The 23,255-nt window shown below is 40.9% G+C and overlaps 1 protein-coding gene across 2 annotated transcripts in view; it reads right to left on the reverse strand.

Moving 5' to 3' along the window:
* si:ch211-198m17.1 (mucin-2) overlaps nucleotides 1-22,788 on the reverse strand; it is a 34,100-nt gene extending 11,312 nt beyond the window's left edge. The window contains exon 1 of one of the 2 annotated variants that reach the window (XM_057817375.1): nucleotides 22,610-22,788. In XM_057817375.1, the coding sequence (XP_057673358.1) occupies nucleotides 22,610-22,655 (46 nt within the window). In that variant the 5' untranslated portion in view covers nucleotides 22,656-22,788. The remainder of the gene's footprint in view (nucleotides 1-22,609) is intronic. The other variant, XM_057817376.1, reaches the window with a different exon arrangement.
* Nucleotides 22,789-23,255: the final 467 nt, after the last annotated feature.

Raw genomic sequence — 23,255 nt, forward strand, 5'->3', positions numbered from 1 at the left:
TTTGGCCCATTCCTCCATGCAGATCTCCTCTACAGCAGTGATGTTTTGGGGCTGTCGTTGGGCAACACGGACTTTCAACTCCCTCCACAGATTTTCTATGGGGTTGAGATCTGGAGACTGGCTAGGCCACTCCAGGAACTTGAAATGATTCTTAAGAAGCCACTCCTTTGTTGCCCTGGCTGTGTGTTTGGGATCATGGTCATGCTGAAAGACCCAGCCACGTCTCATCTTCAATGCCCTTGCTGATGGAAGGAGATTTTCACTCAGTCTCTCGATAGATGACCCCATTCATTCTTTCCTTTACACAGATCAGTCGTCCTGGTCCCTTTGCAGAAAAACAGCCCCAAAGCATGACGTTTCCACCCCCATGCTTCACAGTGGGTATGGTGTTCTTCGGATGCAATTCAGTATTCTTTCTCCTCCAAACACGAGAACCTGTGTTTCAACCAAAAAGTTCTATTTTGGTTTCATCTGACCATAACACATTGTCCCAGTCCTCTTCTGGATCATCCAAATGCTCTCTAGCGAACCGCAGACAGGCCTGGACGTGTACTTTCTTCAGCAGGGGGACACGTCTGGCCGTGCAGGATATGAGTCCCTGGCAGCGCATTGTGTTACTGATAGTAGCCTTGGTTACTGTGGTCCCAGCTCTCTGTAGGTAATTCACTAGGTCCCCCCGTGTGGTTCTGGGATTTTTGCTCAACGTTCTTGTTATCATTTTGACGCCAAGGGGTGAGGTCTTACATGGAGCCCCAGATCAAGGGAGATTATCGGTGGTCTTGTATGTCTTCCATTTTCTAATAATTGCTCCCACAGTTGATTTCTTTACACCAAACGTTTTACCTATTGCAGATTCAGTCTTCCCAGCCTGCTGCAGGTCTACAATTTTGTCTCTGGTGTCCTTCGACAGCTCTTTGGTCTTGGCCATAGTGGAGTTTGGAGTGTGACTGACTGAAGTTGTGGACAGGTGTCTTTTATACCGATAATGAGATAAAACAGGTGCCATTAATACAGGTAACGAGTGTCTCTCATGGTTGAGGTTTACCCATGTTGGCAATTACAGGCCTCTCTAATCTTTCCAAGTAGGAGAACTTGCACAATTGGTGTTTGACTCAACACTTACTTGCCCCACTGTATGCTACTACTTATTGCTGTATTCCTACTACTTAGTTTCATCTGAACATGCTTTTGCCTAATATTGTATCAGTCTTTTCTAAATTATTGAATCTATATCTCTTAAGGGAGATAAAATGTGTTAACATGTTTGGAATGTCATATTTTCCCTCATATCAACACATTCCTTATCTTATGAGGCATTCTTTAAAAAGTAACAAACATGACTCATGGAGCATTATATGCAAAAACACCTCATCAGTATCCTGAGGAGACTCTGAACTCAACAAAGTTCACATTTTTAAACTGGGAAAAGCCGAAGAAAGAGGTGAAAATCAGTTAATAAAAGTAGTGTAATTGAGAGAAGTGCTTCTCGTCGGACCACGTCTGTCATTAGACCACGTCTGTTCCCATTTATGTTCCCTTTACGGAAGGGTTGAAGCGGAAGTCACGGGATGGCCTGATGAGTGCTCCAACTGGCAGGTGGTCTTTGAGCCTGTTTACTGCCGTTCCTCAGCCACATGCGATCGTTTCACCATTCCAAATGCCGCAGGCCTTTGCGAAAAGGTTTACATTTGATGGGCCCTTACACAAATACTCAGGACAGTATCAGCTGGACCTCGCCGGTTGATTATTTTCTCTTAGTGATGTATTATTTGGGTTGGACGTGGAGAACAGGCTCAACACACATACCAGATAGCTGTTTTTAATGTATTCAAAATACAAGAATTCAACTTTTCCTCAGCTGTTCACCCAAAATGCAAATTAATTTAATCATAATGTACATTTTATGTTTTTTTTATTTTTAGAAGAATAAGAGGTTCCTTTTTGGACAAACACATAACAAAACTCATGCTTGATGACGTTACACGTTGAAATCTAGGATTTTTTTTTTTTTTTTTTTTTTTTTAAAAAACAATAGACGAACATGATATCTGGATAGGTTGGGAGGTTCCATTCCCTACAACAAAAATTGGCACAAAAAAAAAAACAAAAACAAAAAAACACAAAGGTTTCTGAATTGACCCACTGGATCTAGTGGGCTTCTCACTATGCCACACCCTGAATGTTGATTGTACCTGTAACATCCCGGCACCAGTGTTGTTTTTCAGTGTTTGGGACGATAATACTTAGTCATATTTTAGTCATCTCAAAATGCGTTTGTCTTCGTCTAGTTTTTTTTTTTTGACGAAAATTCAAGACTAATTTCGTCTCGTTTTAGACAACGTTTACAAAAAATGTTTTCGGCTGTCAAATTTTTAAAAATTGCTTCGAAATGAAAGGTTTTTGAATGAACATTGACAGCCGAGCACAGTTGTCCGAGAGCTTAAGAGGAACCTCGTCGTCATTATTCAAGTAATGCTAACCCGAATGCCTTGCTTACGCTACAAGTTACATTTAGTGTGTTACGATCACTCAGTACAGACCTTTAAAGGCTAAAGCAACATTGCATATTCTCTCTTGCCAAGATAAGAAAACAAATCTTACCGTGTATGTTTCAAAACAAGCAAGCCTGGGGAGGGCACTGGGGAGTTGGGGTTGGGGGGTGCAGCTGGCAGAGAGCCCAAAAAGACAACAAAAAGACTCAATACCTGCACAAGGTAGAGGATCACAAAACAAAGGGGGCTGACGAACAAAGACGGCAAATACAGCGACTCGAAAGTAGTATGTGTCAAATGGCGACCAGCAAGCTAATATCTCTGTACCGTTGTCTTGGCTCACCGGCATGAAATACTAATGTTGATTAGCTGGAACTAGCTGCAGATGCAATGTCGGGAACGCCCCCACAGCCAGCTCTGTAACAACCCAACTCTAACCAGCAGCAGAATGTGACAGTTTTTGTGACCTACCGTGTTGGCCCAAATATAAGACAGTGTTTTTTGCATTGAAATAAGAATGCTTTTATTAGCAGTCTGGACATTATACCAATTCACGACGCTAGATGGCGCCAGATATCATTGAAGCGATATTCTGTCATGACAGAGCTCAAAAAAACCTTACTGCAGCCGACAGGTGCTATAAACTACGCTGACATTGCTAAAAACTACGCCCGCATGATGCTAGTGTGGTAGCAGGTAGTGTCCAATGCGTCCCATAGATATCGCATGCATTTAGAACTAGATGCGAAATGACAGACAGCACGTCACATGAGTGACACAAGCAGACACTTCTACGATGCAGGCTAATAAATATCACACTTTATGAACATGTGACTGAAACTATTGCGTTTTTTTTTTCTCGTTCTTGTCTCGTCAGACGAAAACGCGTTTCATCATGTTTTAGTCTGCTGAAATACAGGGTGTTCCAAAATGTTTGACCCCATTACGTAGGCCAATAATTTTGACAATTTTCGTTGGAATGACCTCAAATTTTCACAGCTTGTGTAGAAAAGTTTCGGGTTTTTGTGTTTAACGTTTGGCATTTCTATCTTTTCAGGTTAAGAAATGCCGTTCACTTCAAAAGAAAAGGCATTTTGCGTGTTAGAGTATGCTCGAACTCAGTCACCGAAGACAGTGCAGCGGCCTTCTTCACAAATTAGGCAAAGTCACCAACTACAAAACAAATTAGGACTTGGCACCAAAAATTTCAAGAAATTTCAGCGAGTTTGGCACAAGCTCGAATACCGACTCGACGTGTGCAGAGTCACAGGCGGCGCTCATATATAACATTTATGAAAATCTGTCATAGAACCAACAAATATTTGTACTTTTCTTTGTAAATTTGACCAATAAAACTTATGACCTTCAACATAAAGTGTATTTAGTTTCATTAAGATCCATCAAGTAGTGTCCAAGATAAGGGCATTTAGAATGGGGTCAACCATTTTGGAACACTGTACGTTTTTAGCTTGTTATGGTCTCGTCGTCGCCATGATAAAATTGTTCGTTGATTAAATATTTTCATTAGTCATCTTTGACTAAAACAACACTGCCTGAAACGAAATGGTTCCTGCATCCCATTATTCCTACAAAGTCACATGATAATTGCTCTGAAACTAAATTGTACTTTCGAGAGGCCTAGGAACCTGATTGTATTAGCATACCAATGTTTCCAATTGCCATGAATTGCAATTGTACTTTGTACTTCCTGGAACTAAATGTTCCAGTGACCCATTTGCTGCATATTTACTTTACAAAACGTCACAGGCTAAATTACACAAGACATTAATTTTAACTATGGATATTTATCTAAAACTTCAAGTTTTTGTTACGATCCCCAAATGCGGATAACAAGATGGGACCCAAGATCAGACAACCGAGGGGAAGCATTGAAGAATTTATTAAACTCAAACAAAACAAAAAACAAGTGATCGCAGAAAAGAGGAAACGACAAAAGGTCTGTGACAATAGGTCGATGGGGATCAATAATGCGAAACTAAGCAGCTGGCAGAGAGCCCAAAAAGACAACAAAAAGACTCAATACCTGCACAAGGTAGAGGATCACAAAACAAAGGGGGCTGACGAACAAAGACGGCAAATACAGCGACTCGAAAGTAGTATGTGTCAAATGGCGACCAGCAAGCTAATATCTCTGTACCGTTGTCTTGGCTCACCGGCATGAAATACTAATGTTGATTAGCTGGAACTAGCTGCAGATGCAATGTCGGGAACGCCCCCACAGCCAGCTCTGTAACAACCCAACTCTAACCAGCAGCAGAATGTGACAGTTTTTGTGACCTACCGTGTTGGCCCAAATATAAGACAGTGTTTTTTGCATTGAAATAAGAATGCTTTTATTAGCAGTCTGGACATTATACCAATTCACGACGCTAGATGGCGCCAGATATCATTGAAGCGATATTCTGTCATGACAGAGCTCAAAAAAACCTTACTGCAGCCGACAGGCGCTATAAACTACGCTGACATTGCTAAAAACTACGCCCGCATGATGCTAGTGTGGTAGCAGGTAGTGTCCAATGCGTCCCATAGATATCGCATGCATTTAGAACTAGATGCGAAATGACAGACTCGGCCGCGTCTGGGCAGCGTTAGTAAACAGCCGCCATCTTTATGCAGTAGACTTCTCAGCGCTAATAAATATAACGTTACTGTCACTCGCTCACGTAACGTTAGCCCTTCGGAGGGCTAAGTTTGTATTGATTATGACCACTGTCGATGCGTGGTTAACATGTCTTACATACAGGCTTTATTCAATCTGTAAAAACAGCGCTGTAGAGTGATGAGGGTGTAAAATTAAAACAAAAAAGCTAACCGTCAGTTTTAGCTCAGTAGTCATTGCTGAATAAGACACCAAATAGCACTGGTCCCTAATGTGCTCCAATACAGCAGGTATCATACATTTATTTTGAACACTGCAAAAACTCAAAATCATATCAGTACTTACAGTTTAGAATAACTTAAAACTACAACTTAAAAATAGCTTGACACAAATGGAAATTCAATTGAAACACGTGGGAAAAACACATTGCTTTCAAGTGATGTGTGTTATCAAGCGTGATTATATTTTTAGAAATATTAAGAAATATGTTTTTTTATATAAGGTTTGTTTGTTTTTTTATATAAGATTTTAAGTTTTTGGAGTGAAAGCAGTGAATTTTTTCTTCTAGTCAGACCTGAGATGCAATTGTTGGCTGTTTTCAACAATGTACATCGGAAATAAAGACATTGATTGACTGAAAATATTGGATTGTCTTTTTTTCTCATGCATATTTATATACAATATTTATATAATTGCTCTTTACCTAAAAGAAAAAAGGTTCTATCCGATTACTCGATTAATCGATTGAATTTTCAGTCGATTACTCGATTACTAGATTACTAAAATATTCGATAGCTGCAGCCCTAATAAAAATTAATTTGGTGTTCAGAAAGTCTTTTTTCAAATTTGAGTCTTGAAAAAGAGGGGGTCATCTTATATTCAGGCCAATACCGTATTTATTCTACTCTTCCAATGTGTTGATTAAATCCCCCAAACCCCAAACTCATTTGTGCTATTTGAGAGGCTCAGAAAGCTATTTAGTGACTTCAGCTACAACAAAACATGCTTATGTATATAAAATTTCTGTGGCCCATTTGCTCTACCACTAATATCTCACGCTAAATTACCTGTAAACTTTTTTTCCCCAAAAGTTTCAGGAATTTTTATATTTATTATTGGTGCATTTTTAACTGACCAGGGAAAAACAGTGGTAACCTGACCTATCAGTGTGCCATCTTAAGTTTTCTAATTTTGTAAATCAAGTTTTTTAGTTGTCAACCAAGATTTGAGATACTAACGTGCTTTCAATATTTCACCATAGCACTAGCTAACTTCCCACTATCTTCACAGCATCCCACATCTGTGACAAATCGACATATGAGTATGGTGAATTTAAAAAGGTGCCACTTTGCTTGGTATGAAACAGGAGAAGCTTCCTGTGAGTGGCCTGAAAACGACTGCCGCATTGAATGCTGATGTTGTCTAGATTCCGATTTAAAGGTGGCATGCTAATCTGAGGTTGGATGACCACTGACGGAGGTTAAGGCAAAACCTCTTAAACCACATCCAGCCGTGTTGGCGTTTGTTCATATTAGCTCAGTCGTGCCCTGACTGTGCTATGTTATCGTAACACACGTGTTAGGGGCCATGGGGTGTTGAAGGTTATTACATTTCACACTGAGACTACTTGCCACATTCTTTCCATTCAAAATGTTGTTTAGAAACATAAAAGAGACACATTTTATCCTTTATTTCCCACATAGTCCTATCATTTATCAGTATTTGACTGGTCAAAGTAGTTGATGTGGTGGTTATGGTAACAGCAGGTTTCGTAGACGTAAGTCAACATTTGTTGAGTGTTTGTGTGTGTGTACATAGGTGCGTGTGTTATCAGTACCCTTAATCTCCATAATATTCATAGCAGAACACAGTGTGTGTTGGCACCAATAAAGAGGGACAGCACAGCAGAAGGAAGTAGCGTCTGTTAAATATAGTGTATATCAAAGTTTTGTTCCATCCATCTATCCACGTAGACTTTCTACTGGAAAATATGACATTGATAACCCTCAATTTAAGCCCAGTTTATGCTCTACAAGTCATAAATCAACTTAATCTTTACCGAGCCAATGTCATTGGCAAGATACAGTATATTTACTGCTTTCTTACTATTTAAATTTTAATTAAGAAATAATTTCAAAACCAGTTATGTAAACTTTGCCATATTTAGTTATTTATATAACAATAATAAACAAAAAAACATTGTACTTTAGATTTCCTTTATCAATTACAAATGGAAACAATATACTTACTTAATATACTATTCATATTGTTGTTACTATTATTATCACTGATTACATTTTTAGGTAACGGTAGAGGTTTTAGTGACGTGCATGGCTTGTAAGTGTCGTGTAATGCTAACAGCTACAGCCATGAAATAAAGTGCCTGTGACACGAAAAAGAATGTTTATTTCATAAAACGCGGTATTTTATGCTCCTGAATGATATGGACCGCTTGGATGTGTGTGGAAGCGATCGCTATATTTATTTAGTTTTTTTAATCCCGTGGCATGAAAACGAGTGAGTTCCGGATTCGGTCTTGCATTGAGGAAGACGGCGCTGTGACGTGTACGGGAGAAGGAGTCCTCTTCACTTTACAGCCGTACTGTTGTATGAGAAAGACTAAGGATTCAGCTGATTTTGCGGATTAATTTGTTTATGTTTCGCATCACGCCAGCCAAACGGCTGCAGAAGGCGTGTTCGCCTTTTTGGAGTTTCAAAAGGTTCCCATTCACCGTGGATATTGGCTAAAAATAAGCCCTACTACTGTGGGACCATGGGACCTAACGAGGAAGTGAGTAAACATCTTGTTTCGTATTTTGTCAAATACTGGGATCATTTTAATACGGAGGTGGCTTGCATTTTGTGGCTGACATGCTCATTGTCCACTTGGCCGACAACCAGCGGCTTGTCGCATATTCTCCTGCCGGGCGAGCACTATACTCGGCTTTTTCCCCTCTTCATGTGCCCGGCGTTCTGTCAAATTTTCCACCCTATCAGAAATTGCAACTTTGTGTTAAAAATAGCCGCGAATACAGCGATTACAAAGTAAACACAACAAACATTCTTCAAATAAAGGACTACTGACGTTTGATCATTGATAGGCATGTAAAAAGCTCTTCTCATGCACATTAGCTGCACAACTGCAGCCGCCCTCCTCCGGGGAACGAGCTTTAAATTGCTCTTCCCCGGGTGGTTTGCCGATGGACGAAGACAATCGACAACCCAGTCGTCATGTCAAATGACCCGGGCTAGTTATGTGTGATTTTTCCGCTTCCAAGACTTTGAAACATCACTTGGTTCGGGTTAGCATGTCGGCTAGCTATCACGCCTCTTGGTTTGTTTACATTCTCTGAAGCCGGGGAAGGCAAATGACAGAAGCCCGATTTAGGTGTCATAAAATATCGTTCAAGAGGTGCGATCGTAAAGGTGAAGTCGACAGTTTTGACCATTATGGAGTAATTTTTCCATGTCGTCCTGAATAAGTGCATTTTTATTATTTCATATTCCATTTAGCACAAGACCATGTTATTTGTCACGACCATGCCATTTATTTAGCAATTGGGGGAAAATACATGGATAAAAAGAATATCCTGCAAAAATACTGAAGTAGAGAGACTGAAACAATGACATTTTGCGGCTCTCTTCATCGCGTTTTCCTCATTGTGAATAATTCCCCCTCGACGGGCTGACTAGTCCTTCTCAAGCCATTTATTTAGCTATTGGGGAAAATACTTGGATAAAAAGAATATCCTGTAAAAATATTGGAGTAGAGAGACTGAAACAATGACATTTTGCGGCTCTCTTTGTCGCGTTTTCCTCATTCTGAATAATTCCCCCTCAATGGGCTGAGTAGTAAAACCGATGAGCCCATTCTCCCGCTGACGTCATCCACCTGTTGGGGATGCTAGAGCCCTATAATGGTAGGCGTGGCTAACCGGCAGATTAAAAGACAAATTTCTCGTCATCTACGCTTTGCTAAATTGCTGTATATAGTCGAATCCTCTCAAAATATGATTCTAATTCACATAATAATGCTATTTAAGACTTTTTTTCTCCTGTCGTATGCTCTTTAAAGGCATGTAATAAAGTGGAAGGCAGGCAGCATCCAGTAATTAAGAGTGTGATGTGTATGCGGGTTTATCCTGAAGCAGATTATCTCCACAGACACAATAGGGATGACTGGGTCAAAGGTGGTCTCCAAACACGCCCAGGAGGACGTGGATCAGAAAGGTCCGGCTTTTACCCACTATACTTGGCTGCTTGAGCGCAAAAAGCACATGTTTCACACACACACAATGAGGCTACAGTAGACCACTCATCTCACTGGAGGCATTTTCTGTCCACTTCCTGTCATAACAAAAACCCTGTCACAAGATGCTTACACGCTGAGATGCAGCAAAACAGAGCTGTAACAAAATACCCAGCATTTATCCGCCTGTGCCTTTTATGCTGAACCCAGTGAAGGCATAACACGACCGTGACTGCGTTCACTTTCACACAGCGGTCAATTAGCAACAACTACATCCAACACAAAAAGGTGAGAAAAATGACTGTCAGGTGTTAAGATTCAGACCCCCTTTCAAAACCACTCCAATACAGTAGCATGAAAATGTTTGGATATACCCAAGGTGCCCATAATGTTTACTAAAATAATGAGGACAGAGCTGTTTTTTTAAAATCATCAAATAGGAGAATTTGTAGATGCCAAACTGAATATAGGAGATTTATCATAAACTTGTCACTGCAGTTTGTGGCATCATGTGTACATTATCAACATATTGTCACATGACCCTCAGCATGGCTCAATTAAATGGCATCAGGGGGCTTTTGTAGAGTTGCTTGAGGGTCTGTGTAGACCTGCAAATAGCAGGGGGGATCCTAAAACAGAGGATATGTTCCTTTTCATTAGCCAATTTCATGGAGGACTAAACCGGAACAAAAAAAAAATTGGTTTTACTGAATCGTGGTCACAGGGCATAACTATCAAAAGGTCCAGGAACCATTTTTTCAAAATACAGCCCAATTCCACCCAAAATTCCAGGTCCGATGTGCTATAATGTCACATGATAAATCACCCTGTAACTAAATAGTATTTTTAATTGGACCGGAAAGCCTGACAACAAGAATAGCGGCATAGCCATAGCCTTGAATTCCAGGAACTGAATAATTTTGTGGTTCTGGACAAAAGACTAAAACATTCCTGTCACCTAATGCATCTATCTCTACCACGTTAATAACCTCAGAAACACCTGATATACTGCAACTCCCGGAAAAATGAAATAGCAATAGTCTTTCTCTCCACAACTCAACTTAATCAGTGTTCCTTCAGGTTTCTACAAGTTAAATTTAAGACTTTTTAAGACCTAATAAAGACCATTTTTTGAAAAACTTAATACCTAGTTCACAGCCATATCAACAAACAAAATTTGTGTTAATTTATGTCATGAAAGTGGAAATCTGGAATGTGTGCAGTGTGTAAGAATGCAGTGTATTGAATAGGCTTCTCATGCGACACCACCACAGCGCAGACACACAGGCCAAGAAGAGGCGATCTTGTTAGCATTAGCATTTATTAGGGGTGTGACGGTACACAAAAATCTCGGTTCGTTATGTACCTCGGTTTTGAGGTCACGGTTCGGTTCACGGTTCGGTTCATTTTCGGTTCAGTAAGAAAACAAAATGCAAAATATAAATGTGCTAGTTGTTTATTACACACCTTTGTGATTTCAACAATAGGAACGTTAGCCTACACAAAGCTAGAATTCTGCTCAAAAAGTAGCAGGTATTTATAGATAATCCAAAAACAATTTGCCTTTCATACCCCGCGTATTGGTCAGCTTTCTTTCTGAAAGAAAGAAGGAAAAAAGTCCTGTGCTAAAGAGGAAAGGCGCCGTTGACGTTTCTGGGTTATACTGTCGTACCGTGTTGGTCCTCATTATAGTAGAGAAGACACAGTGAATATAATCTACACAAAGAAACTGTAACCCGATTGACTCACAGCCTCAAAAAGTAAGGGTTACGTTACGTCAACAACTCGTTCGGTACGCCTCCGTTCCGAACCGAGCACCACGTACCGAAACGGTTCAATACAAATAAATGTACCGTTACACCCTAAGCATTTAGTGTGGCAGCCGTTATTTTAAACTCTCGAGCAACCACAACACCTCTGCTTTCATGGTTGCTGTGGACCCAAATGATGTGTGTAGATCCACTCTTGCAAATCCAATAGCAATCGTACCTGGGCTGGGAAGCAGGGAGGCTGCAGCACTAGCATTTAGCTGGCTAGTGTTAGTTGCTGTCGCTTCGCTCACATTAGCAGCTTGCTGGCTAGATTTAGCTTCTGTCTCTTTAGGCTAGTGAGCAGTTGGCTGTCTAATACAGGCAGAATGAAAAACGCCGGCAATGGAGGGAGTTTGTTTCTTTCCTCTCATGGAGGTTATGTGCTTGGACGATTTAGCATTGGACTCTAGCGCCTTCATGCCCATTGTATCCAGCTTAATCTTTTTTTGCATACGATGCAAAAAGCCTCGAACAGACTGCTATCCACTGGTTTGAGCCAAAGGTGAAAGGATTGTTTACTCAACCACGCTTCCTTTAATTTACATTTCCACACCTCTCTAATATTAAATGTATGGCTAGGTGTAAAAAAACTATTTTTGCACCAAAGACCGGTGTTATTTGGGTCTTTTTTTTCACGGACCAGTGTTCTGACAAATTTTGCAACCCATCAAAAATTGCAACGATGCGGTTCTGCGCATGCGCGTAACGTTAAGCATAGCCACAAAATGCGCAAATGCAGCGATTCCAAAGTAAACACTACAAACGTTCTTGAAAGAAATGAATATTAACTTACGTTTGATCATGGAAGGACTTGTAGAAAAGTTCTCCTCAGATTCATCCTGCCATGTAAGCTTCACACAACAGCTGCACACCGCGCTCACCATTAACGCCTTCGCCTTGTCGTTAAACATTAATTAAGAAGCCCGCTTCACAAAGATACGATGTTGGAAATTTTAGCAAGGTTTTCAACGCTCTTGTCATGAAGTCAGGATATTCCAGAATGACTTTAATCCAGAACCTTGGTAGAGTTGTTGTCTCAAATGTACGTTTAATAAGGTCGCCGTCATTTGCGCTCTCTCTGTTTATTCACAAACGGGTCACGGATCCACTCCTTCACAGTTTGTGGGTCTTCGAGGTTGTAGGCTCGTCAGGTGCCCTTTTCGCCGTAAAAATATTTCCAAAGACGTCTGTTTTCCTGTTATCTTCGCTCGTGTGGGGGCTAATTATTTCCGGGAACAAATGTGCTGCGCCGCGGCCTAGTAATACGCTATTATCGAGGACAAGCGCACATAGATATATTATATACACAGACAAGATGTACTGCTAGCAGTCCAATCAATGGACTTCTATGACAACATTGTAATCCATCCTGTAGTATTATATCTAGAGTAGACAGAGATATTGGTGTGCTAAGCAGGGGCACAGGGTTAATTCGGCCAGAATTCGGTCGTTATTAAATTATTTTTTTCTTTGCGGCCCGGTCGCAAATGCGCCACGAACCGGTACCGGTCCGCGGCCCGGCAGATGGGGACCCCTGGCGTAGAGCATGACATTTTGTCGGGACTCCAGTCGTGACACAGGATTCACGCGGGAATACAGCGAGATGTCATTTTGACTGGGGGCTGCTTTGATTTCTCAACGATTGGCTCCTCCACCCCATTTATTTATTAAGGCTATGTTATTTAATCAAAATGACAAATGACACTTTTGAGGAAAAATGAGAAAGTTAAATACATCATACATTTTAAGACGCAGATATGAAATTTCAATACTTTTTCAAGACTTTTTTAATGTATTATTTCCAAATTCATAAATTCTATGTTTTTAATACTTTTTAAGACCCCGCGGGAACCCTGTAGTACACAATCCTCCCAAAGTTCCTATGTACGGGGTAAAGTTCCTGCTGGTGAAATAAAATCTTAAATGTCAGGCTGAACAGATGGTTGTGTCGCACGACCTCTGCAGGTATCATATCCAATTAAAACGGGGCCAAGTACGACGTGAGACTTAGTGTCCTCTTGCACTCTAATCCACATTAATGGATGCACACAAAACACAATAGTGAGATCATTACTGGGAAAAAAAAGGTACTGTCGGGAGGAAATTAAGATTATGATTGCCTGCTGTAAAGGAACAGGAAGTACAGATAAGCAGCTAGCTGTGGAAATGTAGAAGGTGTGCATGAACTGTAACATCAGTGGCTCTCACTTAACCAGAATGCAGAACCGAGAGAATGACGCCACTACAGATACACTCGGTCACGCCTCAGTCTAGTGAAACGCCGCAAAGGTTCGACACACCAAAGCACATGACGCCACATGATGGATCTCCATCCTATGACGATGAAGAATTATAATTAGTTCGCTTTATGTTGTTAAAAAAAAAAGCTGGGAAGGTTGACAACATAAACTGAGCTGCTCCACTTTTGGCACGGTGTATTAGGATGAAGGCTTTAGCTACAGTAAATATTGGTGATAAGCATCCCTTCCACCAATATTGGTACACAATTTAATTCCTTTTCCATTGTTGCAAGAAGTAGTGGACCAAAAATAACTTTTTGAACCCTTCCATTAGGATGCTTGTTGTTTCTCAATATTACTAGAAATATTATTAATACTACCAATGATAATATAATTGACTTGAGTTGGAATTGTATTGTTCAATTCGTAACTCAAAACACTACTATCTCAGATATCCTCCCTCCAAAACACTTTTTTCCTCAATTAAACAGACAAAAAAAAGAAAATAGCATGTGTGGGGGTAGTTATTATTGTTGTTATAATATATAAAATACATAATGTATTATATACATACATATATTTACATATATACATATACATATATAAACATATATAGCACTATCTTTTTTCATGTAATAGTATTTCAATCTATGCGTTGAAAATAGCTTGAGGCTAACTCAGTCATACTCTTTTTCTGAGACGTGAGAAACTCCACAAATTACTTCGTTCTGTAAATCTCAAATACTGCAAGTTGCACAACAAGGATGACCCACGAAGATAAGAGTGTGCACATTTAATTCCACTTAAAGTATTTACATGGCAGGTTTACTGTACATATGCCCCTCCATGAGTCATCACCTTATCGTGGTGTAGGGGTTTGCGTATCCCAATGATCCTAGGAGCTATGTTGTCTGGGGCTTTATGCCCCTGGCAGGGTCACCCATGGCAAACAGATCCTAGGTGAGGGACCAGACAAAGCATGACTCCAAAGACCCCTTATGATGATAAACACAAATGGAGTCAGTTTTCCCCTGCCCGGACGCGGGTTACCGGGGGGCCCCCTCCAACTCTCACTGGAGCGGCTGCAGCCGAGTGTGAAGCAGTTGGGATTAAGATCAGCACCTCCAAATCCGAGACCATGGTCCTCAGTCGAAAAAGGGTGGAGTGCCCTCTCCGGATCGGGGATGAGATCCTTCCCCAAGTGGAGGAGTTCAAGTACAGTGGGGCAATAAGTGTTTAGTCAACCACTAATTGTGCAAGTTCTCCCAATTGAAAATATTAAAGAGGCCTGTAATTGTCAACATTGATAAACCTCAACCATGAGAGACAGAATGTGGGGGGAAAAAAAACTGAAAATCACATTGTTTGATTTTTAAACAATTTATTTGCAAATCATGGTGGAAAATAAGTAATTGGTCAATACCAAAAGTTCATCTCAATACTTTGTTATGTACCCTTTGTTGGCAATAACGGAGGCCAAACGTTTTCTGTAACTCTTCATAAGCTTTTCACACACTGTTGCTGGTATTTTTGGCCCATTCCTCCATGCAGATGTTTTGGGGCTAGCCGTTGGGCAACACGAACTTTCAACTCCCTCCACAAATTTTCTATGGAGTTGAGATCTGGAGACTGGCTAGGCCACGCCAGGACCTTGAAATGCTTCTTATGAAGCCACTCCTTTGTTGCCCTGCCCCATTCATTCTTTCCTTTACACAGATCAGTTGTCCTGGTCCCTTTGCAGAAAAAAAGGCCCCAAAGCATGATGCTTACACCCCCATGCTTCACAGTGGGTATGGTGTTCTTCGGATGCAATTCAGTATTCTTTCTCCTCCAAATACGAGAACCTGTGTTTCTACCAAAAAGTTCTATTTTGGTTTCATCTGACCATAACACAGTCTCCCAGTCCTCTTCTGGATCATCTAAATGCTCTCTAGCGAACCACAGACGGGCCTGGACGTGAACTTTCTTCAGCAGGGGGACACGTCTGGCAGTGCAGGATTTGAGTCCCTGGCGGAGCATTATGTTACTGATAGTAGCCTTTGTTACTGTGGTCCCAGCTCTCTGTAGGTCATTCACTAGGTCCCCCCGTGTGGTTCTGGGATTTTTGCTCACCGTTCAAGTTATCATTTTGACGCCACGGGGTGAGATCTTGCATGGAGCCCTAGATCGAGGGAGATTATCAGTGGTCTTGTGTGTCTTCCATTTTCTAATAATTGCTCCCACAGTTGATTTCTTTACACCAAGCGCTTTACCTATTGCAGATTCAGTCTTCCCAGCCTGGTGCAGGCAGGTCTATAATTTTGTCTCTGGTGTCCTTCGACTGCTCTTTGGTCTTGGCCATAGTGGAGTTTGGAGTGTGAGTGACTGAAGTTGTGGACAGGTGTCTTTTATACCGATAATGAGTTAAAACAGGTGCCAATAATACAGGTAATGAGTGGAGCCTCGTTAGACCTCGTTGGACCTCGTTAGAAGAAGTTAGACCTCTTTGACAGCCAGAAATCTTGCTTGTTTGTAGGTGACCAAATACTTATTTTCCACTCTAATTTGGAACTAAATTCTTTAAAAATCAAACAATGTGATTTTCTGTTTTTTTTTTTTCCACATTCTGTCTCTCATGGTTGAGGTTTACCCATGTTGACAATTAGAGGCCTCTGTAATCTTTTCAAGTAGGAGAACTTGCACAATTGGTGGTTGCCCAAATACTTATTTGCCCCACTGTATCTTAGGGTCTTGTTCACGACTGAGGGTAGAAGGGAGCGGGAGGTCAACAGGCGGATCGGTGCAGCGTCTGCAGTAATGCGGACTCTCCACCGGTACGTAGTGGTGAAGAAGGAGCTGAGCCGAAGGGCGAAGCTCTCAATTTACCAGTTTCTACCCTCACCTATGGTCATGAGCTGTGGGTCGTGACCGAAAGAACAAGATCCCGGGATACAAGTAGCCGAAATGACTTTCCTGCGCAGGGTGTCTGGGCTCTCCCTTAGAGATGGGGTGAGAAGCTCGGTCATCCGGGAGGGACTCGGCGTCGAGCCGCTACTCCTCCGCGCAGAGAGGAGCCAGCTTAGGTGGCTTGGGCATCTGGATCGGATGCCTCCTGGACACCTCCCCGGAGAGGTGTTCCGGGCATGTCCCACCGGCGGAAGGCCCCTAAGACGACCCACAACACGCTGGAGAGAATATGTCTTTTGGCTGGCCTGGGATTGCCTTGGGATCCCGCCGGAGCAGCTGGTTGAAGTGGCTGGGGAGAGGGAAGTCTGGGCTTCCCTGTTAAAGCTGCTGCCCCCGGACCCGACCCCGGAGCAAGCGGAAATGGATGGACGGACGGACGGACGGACGGACGGACAGTTTACTGTAATCGATTATGGATTTGAGAAACTATTTTCTAAGACGACGATGTAACAAGTGTTTGCTTTTACAAAGTTTGAGGTTGTCTGAACAGATGTAGGCTTTTTGTGAGGGAAGCTGGTGACGAGGATGACGGCAAATAGCACTTTGTTGCGTATAAAGCTAGATGTGTTTATTTGAGTGTGCATTGGTATACTATAGTTTGGTGTGAGTTTGACACTGGTGTCAATGCAATCTAAAAGAGTGTTTGGAAAGTCAAGCAAGAGGAGTTTTGTTGTTGTCCTTTTGGTGGAAGAAGTGAAGGTGAAGTCATTCATCTGACAGTGTTAGTAGTATAGTATAGTCAGGGGTGCACATAATTTTTTTGCCCAGGTTCTCAGAGGAGGACCTGGAGATGTGACTTGGTCCTCATTGAGCTTGAGAGCCGACCCGCCTGATGCGATAAATTTATGACAAGCTTTACTTAGAGCCAATTAACTTTAATTAATTATATTAACAATTAATGCTTGATTAACATCAACTGGCACAACAAAATTGCCATTACTTTGAAGTGAAATGTAAAGAAATAAAGGGCATTATGTTGCTCCCACATTAACTCCAAGCCTTTTTAAAAGTGGGATATCCTCCTCATAAGACCACATTGAACGTGCATGTTTAGCTTTGTAAAATGCGAGCAAAAACACGTTTGTCAGTGCATGTCGCTGTTCATTACCTTTATTCCGCCACTTGTCCATAGGGCGAGTGGGGTCCTGTTTGACATCGATAGTTTGCTTAATTGCCAATGCTCTCAGTTTTTTTCGTGCTTTTCAAAGTTTGGATGGCTGAAATTCTTTGACCCTACATAAAATGCGCTGCTCTTATCGGCAACATTGGGATTTTCACGGCACATTTTGTACCGCATTTCCGTGCGAGCATGATTTGCTTCTAGCCATGGTACTTCCTGTAGCCACTTTTCAGCAAAAGTCCTTTTTTTCGGTAGCTCCGGTGACGTCTCTGTCGTCTGTCTGTCTGTCTTTTGATGGGGGTGGGGGAACACGGAAGTAATTTAGTGATGGCCAAATGAAGCCTCATGAAGCAATGAAGCTTTGCAGCCAATTGGTTTGCACATGTAGCAAAGCTTCATGGTGCTTCATTTACCCTATGGCGCCATCAAGTGGTCTAGAAGCCCAAGAGGTCAACATTGTTAAGAATTCAATGGCTATTTGCTTAAGACAAAAATATTTAAGTGTGCTTGTGTTAGTAATTTAGTATGTGAACAAAATACAACAAGTGCTAAGGGTAATTTGTTATTCATTTTTATTTAGAAATAATAGCTTTCCCACAGTGGCTGGCTTTAAACAGTTTTTTGGGGGGAAAATATTTCACCAGCTTTAGAAAATATTCTTTCACAAGGCACAGATGAAGCTGGGGTGCAGAGAAATGTGAGTGCCAGTTTATATAAATTTGGGTAGGTATTCTTTTGTGCCTCCCAGTACACTAATGGATCGTTCATTCTGTTGATGTTTGGTTCAGATAGGTACACACACACACTCACATTTATATTAAAGTAGTTTTTCTCCCTTACCTTATTGAAAGCAATCAAATCAAAATGTTCCCATACAGGGGAGGATCGCTCTTTTCGCGCAGGTTCCATCGCAAGCAAAGGACAAGGCTCGAAAAAAGATTGCACTGGTTGCACTGTTGCGCACAGATGTAACAAGTACAGGAGCCCGAAATCCACAAAATGTGAGATAACAGGCGATCACCATTGCGTTTTGCAACCAATTTATACCGTAGTCTGTCCTGTTTTTGCAATGTGCGCCAAACGTTGGATCACTTCCGAAGCACTCACGAGATGCAGCCGGCCGCCGGCCGCCGGCCGCCGGCAAGGCTTCCCACGTCATTATTTCCGGGTTTTGCCGAAATGAAGCGCGCCTCGCTACAAGCTTCGTGGAAACCGCCCTCCCATTACTCGACACAAGCTTCGGAACCTCGGCTCATTTCGTCCCATCACTAAAGTAATTACTCAGTGTGGCCGGCCTCTTCAAAATTTTGATAAGTTATTTTCTCGTGTCCGCCGCAAATCCAGTGGTCAGCCATCGGTACGCAAAAGCGTATGGAAGCCGTTGAGGGCCAGCGCATTTGTCTACGTCCAGTACGCATGCGCGCATGCGGACCACTTATGTGCACCCCTGAGTATAGTATATTTCATAGTCTTTACAGTCAATTTGGTGTCAAGTTCTCCGCCTGACTTCACACAAACACGTGGACATGTACTGATCCAGCCAGGGAAAAAGGCTAATTCAGAGGCAGTTATAGTAGTAGTAGTAGTAGTAGTAGTTTATAGATCGTAACAAAAAAAGAAAATTTAGTTTCCTTTTTACTGTTCTTAAAATCTTAAACTGGAACATTTTTGATACTCTACGCAAGATTCCCCAAGCACTGGCTGGTAGACTTTTTTTGCGGAGGGTATGCCACACCAACCCAGTTAATAAACCAGGCTGTAAAACATATGTAGCGGTTTCCTTTGCCGACCAGGCTGCCCGTGGGTGTCAATGACACGTCATGGAGAGGCTTCCAGTGAGGAGCTGGGTCAGAAGATGGAGCATTTCCATCCCGTTGCACAGCGGTATGCTGAGGAGGTCTTTATATTACTAAACTTAGAAAACTTGTTGTAGTAGCATACAACCATTCCACACACAAGTGTATGGACACTGGAAGTACTTGCCAAATATGCAAAAGTTTCCTGGCAACAATGTCCCATTATATTATATGGAACACAAGATGCGACATGGTGGCCAGCTCAATGAAGACAAAAACATAAGCAAGACTCCTGATATTTCCAAAAACTACATTCATCTTAAGGAAAATTGAATATTTGACCATCCGTTTGTTTCCATATTTGCCGTTTATAATATTTCTTCAAGTGAAACTGGTCTATAGTGTATGAAAAAAGTTGAGGGCCTATAAGAAATGTTTCAGGAACGTGTACTTGTATATTAGTTGAATACCAGCATAATTTTCTACAGAAATTATCCCTAAATTTGACTGCAGATACAGTGTATGCCTTAGTTTGTCCAAAAATAATTATTAAACCTCCGCAGATGACGACACAACGTGAGGTCTTTTGCAATCTCTGCCTGAAAGCATCCTTGTGTGCTGGCCAGGTACAATTAACCTATTCAAATAACAGAATAATAATAACTTTGTGTTCATCTAAAAAGGCTTATATTTCACACTGTGTGGGAAGGACTGAAACTGAAGTTATTTCAGTGTATTGAGATTTTTATGTAAAATATGTGCTCCTGCTTATAGTTGGGTAACACTGCTTTAATACCACGTGATTATAGTGAATGTCTTATCATGTGTAAACATGGCTTGACAAGTTTAGGACTTTTGTTGTCACCTTTTATAAGTACTACATTTTAACAGCCCAAAAACATGAGTTTATGCCATTAAATTATATAATAATTTGCGCAAACAGTTTTACTCATGTACATGAAGCAGTTTGTGTGTACTGTGTGACTCACATCCTGGAAACATTAGAAATGAGAAATTCAGCATGGGAGGTCTTCTATCGGATATTAATCACATTTATTGCTTTAAAGCAGTTCTTTCCAACCACACACCAGGTGTGCGGGAGAAACTATAAGTATTAAAAAGCCTAACTGACCCTGAAATTATTAAGTCCCATAATGTAGTGTATTATGTATTTTGTGTTTGTTTACATGAGTGGCAAGTATAGTGATAAATGCTGTATGTGTCGAACTAAAGGCTTGATCTCACATTTTTTATGGCCGACTAAATAAAACTCATTTTTTTCTCATGTACCTTATGCCACACAAATAATTCTGAACAAATTCAACAGTTTTATTTATGTACCATTGAACAAAACTTCCATGACTTCTGATATGAATTTCAGTATGTTTTTGAACAAAATGGAGTAGTTATAGTAATAATTGTGTACGAGACATAATCTGATGGTATTATTATACTTTCACAATATTGCTGCCTTTGATTAAAAAAAATTGTTTGGAAGGGCTGCTATATCAATAATGCCTGATGTTGCTTAAGAGCACTCTTTTTTAAACTCTCTCAATGCCATTGATGATGAAAGACAAGGGCGTAAGTTTGCATAGGTACGGTAGGCACATAACACTCGCAACTTTTCAGGATGTTCAAATTGTCCCCGCCAACTTTAAAGCAACCTTATTTGCATTAAAAATATTGGTCATTTAGATTTTCTTCCCATATTTTGTAAGGATAGAATTCACCCTACACAAGAGTGTAGGTTTGCATAGGGACGATAGACACACAACACTACCAACTTTTCAGGATGCTCAAATTGTTCCCAACTTTAAAGCCACCTTATTTGCATTAAATATACAAGTCATTTAGATTTTCTTCCCATATTTTGTAAGGATAGAATTGACCCTACCATTATGAAGTGAATTATTTTCCTTATGTTCAGACTAAGATTAACCTCTTTTCACTTGCTAAATGTGCCAGTCCATTTTTCCCCTCAAACTCTCGTGTAATTGGCTGATGACTTGCATTTATTTAAAATGTATTTATTTTCTAAAATATTTTATTTCAAAACATTTTTGTTTGCAGCCAATACAGACATTTTTCAAATAATCATACATTCATCAATCATGTTTTCAATTTTTTTTAATTGAGTTTGGCTGTGCTTGTGGACAAAAGCAGTTGTACACCTGAAGGAAGGGTCCATTTTAATTTTATTATACCCAAACAAAAATGTTTTTTCAGTTCTATTTAATTGATTTATTACGACAAATGTTGAGTGGTCTTAAGACAACACTTTATTTTTTGTATTCCTGGAGAGTTAAGAGATTACTAACAAATGTGTTAATAAAATTTCTGTTAAAATATTGCACTTTAGATTTACTTATAAAATCCAGAGATTTATTCCGGAAGTTTTCAAAATGTATCTTTTGTAGTTTTTGACAAAGGTTTGAATCGAATGTTGTATCACCTGAACCAATACATATGAAAGTTCGTATGAGTCATTACATAGCATAGATAATTTAGCCTATCAATTAATTAGGTTCATATTCGTGAGAAATGAAGCCCTGACCCCCATTCACCCAATCTTTTTGGTCTTATTAATGTCCCGTCCCCAGCAAAAATGTTCATGCATTTTATGCTGTCTGTACCAATGTTCAGCCCTTGATGAAAGATGTCCACCATATAGCTTTCATCCTTCTGCTTTTAATTTAAATGAGTTTCATCCTTCTGCTTTTAATTTAAATGAGTTTATCACTAGTAGACGTCCAATTCATTTGAATAAGGAGCTGCCAACCCTCACACTTCTAATGACCTGGATATCTATCGTTGCCAATGGAAGCTAAGGCTTTAAAGTACAGGGGGTGTACTGTAAAACCTTTATGATGTAAAAGTACACTACGTCAGGCATCCCCAATACAACAAACAAGATTTATTCAACGTGACGTCAACAAGCCGTGTTTAACGTCACATGCACTCCTTTGGTGCCTTTGACTAACATATGCGTCTACCATGTGGCTTTCATCCTTCTGTTGTAGATTTAAATGAGTTTATAGTTTAGAATAGAATATTATTTTGTTTAGTTTATTACAGTATTTTGAACTGGGATGGTGGCATTGAACGAACATTCGTTCATTCGCTGTCAACCGCCCACTTCAAATGGATTGGACGTCTATCACTGTCAATGGAAACCAGCAAGTGGACATGTAAAAGTCCACGTGCCCTGGTCCAAAATACTGTCCACTCAAATTGAAGCAGTCATTCATCCCCGATACGACTATTAAGATTTATTCAACAAGAAAAGTTGCGTCTTACGTCAATAGAGAACCCAGAGGATAAAGTTTACTCACCCATAACGGCGAGCGCAGCAAGGACAGCCAACTGGTATAGCAGCATGGTTCCCGTGGTTGTAGAGCTTCTTTCGGCGTGTAACGGTACCTTCGCAGGGCCGAGGAGTGTCTAAGCGAGAGCTACAGGTGCTTCTCTCCCAGGCAGTCGGAGGAGGTTCGCTCCAGGGCACGGCCTCTCCCTCCACAAAGGCATTAAAGGCTTTGATGGTGAGCTCCCGATTGGCCGCTGCCGCTGTCATTTATTGTTACCGGCCCAAAGTATCCGCCCTCTCCACCCCTTTGCCCGGCTTGCCAATGGCGACGTACAAAACGGCTACTGTACAATCAAGTTCTATTTTTAACGCGATTGTTTGCCCCGCTTTCTCTCACGCTGGCCGCCCTGCCGGGCAGGGAAGCCACAATGGCGACAACACGACAAACTATGTAAATTGTGGCAATGCCAAGGGAAGCACCGGGGTTACACAGTTAAATACATAAAGAAACTTTTAGCTTCTTTGCTAACATTATTAGCATGTAAACTTTTTGTTTAAGGTCTTTCAGTCAGTAGTGGTATTTATTTTGTGTAATATTTATGCAAGCAAATTTAGCGTTCCGATTTTTTTTTTAAGTATATGCATATAGCTACCAGACCAGAAAAAAATTAAGT

The sequence above is a fragment of the Corythoichthys intestinalis genome, chromosome 16 (assembly GCF_030265065.1).
Source record: "Corythoichthys intestinalis isolate RoL2023-P3 chromosome 16, ASM3026506v1, whole genome shotgun sequence".
Lineage (NCBI taxonomy): Eukaryota > Metazoa > Chordata > Actinopteri > Syngnathiformes > Syngnathidae > Corythoichthys > Corythoichthys intestinalis.